Source organism: Lutjanus erythropterus, chromosome 6, assembly GCF_056507025.1.
Source record: "Lutjanus erythropterus isolate fLutEry1 chromosome 6, fLutEry1.hap2, whole genome shotgun sequence".
Taxonomy (NCBI): domain Eukaryota; kingdom Metazoa; phylum Chordata; class Actinopteri; order Lutjaniformes; family Lutjanidae; genus Lutjanus; species Lutjanus erythropterus.
The window spans coordinates 22,963,454-22,970,047 of NC_139322.1; the positions used below are offsets into that span (position 1 = coordinate 22,963,454).

The 6,594-nt window shown below is 35.8% G+C and overlaps 1 protein-coding gene across 2 annotated transcripts; it reads left to right on the forward strand.

Annotated features, from left to right (window-relative positions):
• Window positions 1–758: 758 nt before the first annotated feature.
• On the forward strand, window positions 759–6,492 carry lhfpl5b (LHFPL tetraspan subfamily member 5b). 2 transcript variants are annotated; one of them, XM_084721215.1, is made up of 3 exons: window positions 759–1,431; window positions 4,416–4,652; window positions 6,449–6,492. In XM_084721215.1, exons 1-3 carry the CDS (start codon window positions 1,023–1,025, stop codon window positions 6,457–6,459), a joined length of 657 nt encoding a protein of 218 aa, XP_084577341.1. In that variant the 5' UTR covers window positions 759–1,022; the 3' UTR covers window positions 6,460–6,492. The 2 variants fall into 2 exon arrangements, with proteins under 2 accessions (XP_084577341.1, XP_084577343.1); XM_084721217.1 differs by lacking the exon at window positions 6,449–6,492 and having other exon boundaries at window positions 4,416–4,682.
• Window positions 6,493–6,594: the final 102 nt, after the last annotated feature.

Consider the following 6,594-nt stretch of genomic DNA (forward strand, 5'->3'; position numbering starts at 1 on the left):
GACTACATGTAATCTGATAATTACAAAATATTAATGTTTCAGTTCTCAATATATGCTCATTTAAACATCCTAGTTATTTGTATATTATATGGAATTATAAACGATGATCTTATTTTAAAAGAAAATATTAAGATAATTAGATCACTTGCTTCGAGAATTATCTTAAAGTCATCTTCAAAAGAAATACTTAATTATGGTTGTAACTGGTACTTAACTATGGAGGAGAGCAACTGCATAAATAAAAAGTAAATTATACAATTAACAAATTAATATACCATTAAATGAACAAAACAATATTAATATTAAATGTAGAAATTACTTTATTATATAAAAATGTGACATAAATTGATTTTTGTTTCATTCACCTATGTACTGATTTACATTTATATCAATTTTCCTATTTATTTACTTTCCTGTTTAATTTCATTTATTTACTAAATATTTCCTATCTGTATTTGCCCCTATTTATTTCCAGATACAGGTATATTAATTTATTTATTGAGTCAATTCTTTATTTCATTATCTATTTTGGTAGTTAAGGTCCTCCATGTAGCTGTTACAAGAGGTCATCATTAAAGGATCAGTCCCCCCAGAATGACCTTTTCTTTATATATACATATATACTAAAGCTTCTTTAAAGGAAAAAAATGTGGTAGATCATCAACAAGAAAATTACTCAGATTCTGTATAAAAATCAACATCACAGTTACAGTAAAAACAGTAATTAGTTTCTCTCCACCACTGTAGTGAAGCTTGTGTTTGTGATCCCACATTGTGAGACAGCTGTCATTATCTGACGTCAGATCAGTGTCATTAATTAGAGAGGAGGTGCTGTCCAGCGTGCTGAATCCTGAGCCTCTTTCAGTGCAGAGCAGCAGCAGCAGGTGTGTGTCTGCGCTGTGGCGCTCAAAGACTCAAGACATATGATTGCAGCGTAAAACAGTTTATTTACCAAAGATAGAAAATATTTAAGAAAAGCTGACTGTGTTTTCTAAAAGTTGTCCGATACAAATTTTGTCAACATGGATCTTCTTCCAGCGCAGGAGGCTGCTAAAATCTACCACACCAACTATGTGAGGAACTCTCGGGCCATCGGGGTGATGTGGGCCGTGTTCACCATCTGCTTCGTCATCATCACCATGGTGGTGTTCATCCAGCCCTACTGGATCGGGGACAGCGTCAACACCCCACAGGCGGGATACTTCGGCCTCTTCCACTACTGCATCGGCAACGCGCTCACCTCAGAGCTCACCTGTAAGGGCAGCGTGCTGGACTTTTCCTCCATCCCGTCACCGGCCTTCAGGACCGCCATGTTCTTCGTGGGGTCCTCCATGCTGCTGATCGTGGGCACCATGGTCTGCTTCAGCCTGTTCTTCTTCTGCAACGCAGGGAACGTCTACAAGATCTGTGCATGGATGCAGCTGGCCTCAGGTAAGCATTTTCTTCAGTGTTGTACTTAAGTATCATTTTAAAGTATTTTACTTGAGCACTTTAATTTTACGTTATTTTATACTTCTACGGCACCACATCTCAGAGGTTAATGTTGTGTTTATTTTATATTTTACTCCACTACACTTATTTAATGTAGTATTAAATAAGTATTATAATTAAAAAATGTACTTAAAGTATCAGCAGTAAAAGTTCTTCTGCAAATTTTACATTGTCAGGTTGTTAATACTGATAAAACAATGTACTAGTGGCTGATCAGTGGAGCTAGTTTTAGTTACCTCATACAGTGTAGTTCTGTTGTTTAGTCCAGTGATTCTAGGCCCCTCCAAAGATAAATCCAAGTGGTCATAAGATGATGAATAGGCAAGGAAAGAAGGAAAAAAAAAAAAAAAGATTAATGTTTTGGGCTTGTTCTAATATTTGAATTTTAGTGAAATACTGGATTTGATCTCTGGGATTCAAACAGTTTAACGTTAAATAAAATCATCTGAAAAGTTAGGACAGGACAAGTCTTACTGCTACGACTTACAAACATATAAGACTTGACACGAGGGCAAATCAAGGTCAGCCACTGTTACAATCTTGAACTAACTGCATTTTATATTTTCTTTCTTTTGAAAAAATAACTAGTAACTACAGCTGTCAAATAATAAAAGTGGGGAAAAAGTACAATATTTTCCTCTGAGATGTTACGGATCAGAAATACTGTATAAAGTAGTGCAACATGGAAATTCTTTAGTATTAAATATAGAGTATTTAAGTTACTATTTAATCTTAAGAATCTATATAAAAATATATGATCAATCGATAAAATATAATTCATAGTTCAAAGTGCCCAACAACCTATTTATTTTATGAGTTAAGGTCAAGGGTCACAGTTAACAAACGATTCCACCATTTATTCTACTTTTCAAAAGTTCCTTTAGTATCACCATCGAACTATCTAAAAGATTTTTACAGTTGGCTATGAAAGTGTACAAACAAAACCTTTACAATCCTGTTCATTAATCAGAATGTTAAAACTGTAAAATGAAGCAGTGGGTCTTCACAGGAGAGGACGAGCCTCTCTGTCTGTAGTGATAAACTCATCGTGTCGTCAGTTGTCACCTCTCTGGTTTCATGCGTGATGTGTGTTTGTACTGATGTGTTGGTCTTAACTGTGGAGGCCAATTAAGGGATCTAGTTTCAGGCCAGACTCTGACACCTCTGACGGTGGATCAGTTACATGTAAGATGAGCAGGTGTCACTGTGGTGTTAACTGATCTAAACTCACACCCGAGATAATGGAAAGCAGCCAAACATAAAAAGTATAACTAGTGGGGGAGGAAGAATCCTTTACTTAAAGCTGTAACATGTAACATTTCTGCATTGAAATGTTTAAAAACAACTAGACATATCTTATGTATTTTGTTGAAGTGTGTGTTTACATCATCTCAAATGTTTCCAACAATATTCAAACCCAGAGAAATCCTTCATGTCATTCAAGGTAACAGTGTGTTTCATTTGGTCACTTGTCGATGGCGTCATGTCCTCTTTACCGCCTCTAACTTCCTCAGAAACACGGGACACGTTCCAGTCAGCAAACGTGACTAAACATAATGTGAATAAAAATCTGTCTGTTTAATAATTCATCAACTCCCATGATCCCACGCTACTTTACATCATGAAAGTCCATCCTCTGTTAGTGTTTTGATGTGAAAACCTACTGTTCATTCAAGTAAAAGTACCAATACAACAATGTAAAAGTAAAAGTACTCTATCAATGTTAATGTAAAGCTAATGTGTAAAGAACTTTTTCCAATTTTTGAACTTGAACAGCAGTACCGTTTTTTTCAACACTAGGGTGTTACAAATCTCAACTTAAAGTAAAAGAATTATCAACAAAATGTAGTGAAAGTACTGCAGTACTGCAGTAAAATGTCCTGTGACATATAAATCACCATATATTACATTTTCAGTACTACTTTAGATACAGTCAGGTAATTTTCCCCAGTGGTTTCCAGGTCAGATGGTCTCCAAGAGGTCAACAGACAAATCGTGAGACGGTCGTGAGATGATTAAAAGTGAAGTAACCAGTTGGTTCCTGATTCACATTACAATGTCATCAAGTCTTGAGTAAGAGGAGGAGCAGAAGTCTAGTTTTCTCTCAGACCACTTGACTTACAGAATAATGGAGTAGTGAAGAAGTAGTTCCAGTAGATTAACTGGGTCATGATTTGTTATGTTATTTTTTGCACTTTGAGCACCACAAGCTGAGAACCATCCAGCTCCATTATATTCAAGAGAAGGCAGACGTCTCTACGGCACATCTCTCCAAAACTTAAACAACTCATGCCAAAACTATCTAGATGAATAAATAGCAATACAGACCAGAGGAATAATATGTTTCTTTTTATTTGAGGGTAAGCTGTCCCTTTAATCTAACAGTGTGTTTTATTTTATAAGCTCATTATGTTTTTTTTTAATGTAAAAGTAAATCTGTAAAGTTGTTATTATATCTTCAAGTAAATATAGTGCAGTGAAAATCTGAAATGTACTGTAGTGTAAAGTATGAAATAAGTTTTACTTAAGTACAGTACTTGAGTAAATCTACTTGGTTACTTTCCACCACCTTGTATAACTCAGCTATTCCTTAAAATTCACATAGATGGAAAATTCAGACTTTAATCTACCTTAGTAGAGAAGCTGGTAAAAACCCTGAGGAAACTTTAGCAGATGATGAAGACCGTTTAAAATTTAAGAACTTTCATAACAGTACATCATGCAAACAGCACCACTGAGCATCCTCTGCTCTACTGCACCATAAATAAATTAAACCTCTGGCATTTTATGGGGGTACATCATGTCTTATCCTGCACTGGGGGCTCAGAAGAACCTCCCTAATAATTATTTATCAAAGTAAGAGCACACAAGGGGTAATAACTGCACGGCTCCACCACCTCAGTGTCCTTCGTCTTCCCCCGCAGCCGTGCTGATGGTGATGGGCTGCATGATCTACCCGGACGGCTGGGACTCTCCGGAGGTGAAGAGGATGTGTGGCCAGAGGACATCTAAGTACACCCTGGGGAACTGCACGGTGCGCTGGGCTTACATCCTGGCCATCATCAGCATCCTGGACGCCCTCCTCCTGGCTCTTCTGTCCTTCACCCTCGGAAACAGGCAGGACAAACTGCTGCCGGACGACTTCCAGGTGGAGGGAGGAGGTAAGATTTAACACAGACAGGTGAGGGTTGTGGGTGAGTGACAGTTGTTTTTCACAGCAGTTAGTTCAACATGTCAGTAAGTCACAGAGAACAAGCATGGACAAAACCAAAACCGTGAAACTGAGGCAGCTAAAATAAATCCAGCCATAATTAATTTTTCTATTTACAACTGAACTTTGACAAGTCGGAATGTGTTCTGCAAAAAACATCTTTTACAAATAGCATCAAAGGTTTGAGGATTATTAAACTCTCTTGACTTTAGAAACAGATATTGACATAATAATCCCACCTCAAGGACGTCCATTCAGTGTCTGTTTTGGAGTTTGCTGTGTTGTCATGGAGACTCCTACCTGAGCGCTTAAGTGCTTTAAACTTTCCTGATTGGATTCATTTTTGGATGTTCATACTGACTGTATACTGAGAGAACATATGAATATATTTCTACTCTGTCATAGCTTCACATTTAAGTTAATATTTATCATAGTGCTGCTCTCTTTTGAATCAGCAATAGACCTTTTTTCATGGCAGCCATGTTGATAGGATAAAGTAGGGAACACACAGGTATTATCAGTGATACTAATTAAGGTCCCATTCCATTTAGTATAGCAGAGCCTTTCCAATTAGCCACGTACACAATAGCAGCACCCTGACTCTGTTTGACCTGAATGGAATGGAGCCTTAATTTTACTATTTCATGTTAGAATGGCTGCTGTGAATAAGGTCTGTTAGTAGTAGTGGAAGTTTTCTATGTATTCTGTTGTAGAATCAAATGATATAAGAATGGGGCCTTCTCACTGTTTTGTATGTAGTATGTTAATTCAGTGGTGTATTTACATTATTATTTCATACACCCAGCTGCCCCAGAAGCTATAAATATGTTAAGCTCAGAGGAATACAAACTGTTGCCAAAACATCAGCTCATGGAATTAAGTCTATATGCTGCATATTTTCATTTAACCCTGTTTTTAATTAATGTGTTTACCAAACCTTTTTGACAGAACTGAAAGACATTATGCAATTTTTTTGCATACATGACTTTCAGTAACATATTTGCATATTATAATATTAATCTGCTGTATTTTTATGAATTTAATTATTGTTTTCATTTATTGCACTTTTAGTATATAACAGTTACTGGGTACATTTAATTATTTAAATGTAAATCTATGACTAATCCACCATCCTCACTTTACTCAACTCATTATTTCTGTATGTTGTGTTATAGATACGATTAACAGCGGTTCTGCTTAAGTTCTTGCTCTGAACTCAAGTGTCAAATTTTATTCTTCTCTACCTTTACTCTTTCATTTTCAGTTTTCACTTTGCCACTTGCTGAAGAAAATCTGGTGTTTCCACAATTATCAAGGCAGGATTATATGTGTGTAAAAATATAAAACTAAGTACAGTCTAAATTTCACTTTAAAGATACAAAATGTATTTTTACTTTAAATGATTAAAAAAGTGTATGATATTTAAAACCTTAAAAGATTATCTAATGTAAAATATAGATGAATTGGGGAAAAAACCTACTGTAGCACATTTAATACACACATTTTCAACATACAACAAAATAAAGTTCTGATAATCCACTGGAAGTGAATTAATATGTACCAGTTTGTATAAATTAGGTTCATCAGGTAATTACTGATCTTGTTATACAAATACTATGATGAAGTTAATTTAGCAAATGATCATACTTGTAGTTCAGTTGTCTACAAACAGCAGCCAGCAAAGGTCCAGTGTCTTAAATCATTTCAATAAAATGTATCCATGTGAGTGTTTTTCCTCTTTTACAGAAAACTCCTGATGAACACAAACCTTCAGCCTCAGCGTGATGCACCTCAATCCTGAAAGTTTCTGATACGGTTTAGATCAAGCTGTTCACCTGACTTGCCTTATTTTCTGTTTTCACAGTTGTTGTAACTTTTGGTGAATTTAAATG

Excerpts from the sequence above, each read along its gene's own strand:
- lhfpl5b (XM_084721215.1), top strand. The coding sequence starts at position 1,023 with ATGGATCTTCTTCCAGCGCAGGAGGCTGCTAAAATCTACCACACCAAC. Across the intron at positions 1,432-4,415 it reads ATGGATGCAGCTGGCCTCAG|CCGTGCTGATGGTGATGGGC; the intron begins GTAAGCATTTTC and ends CTTCCCCCGCAG.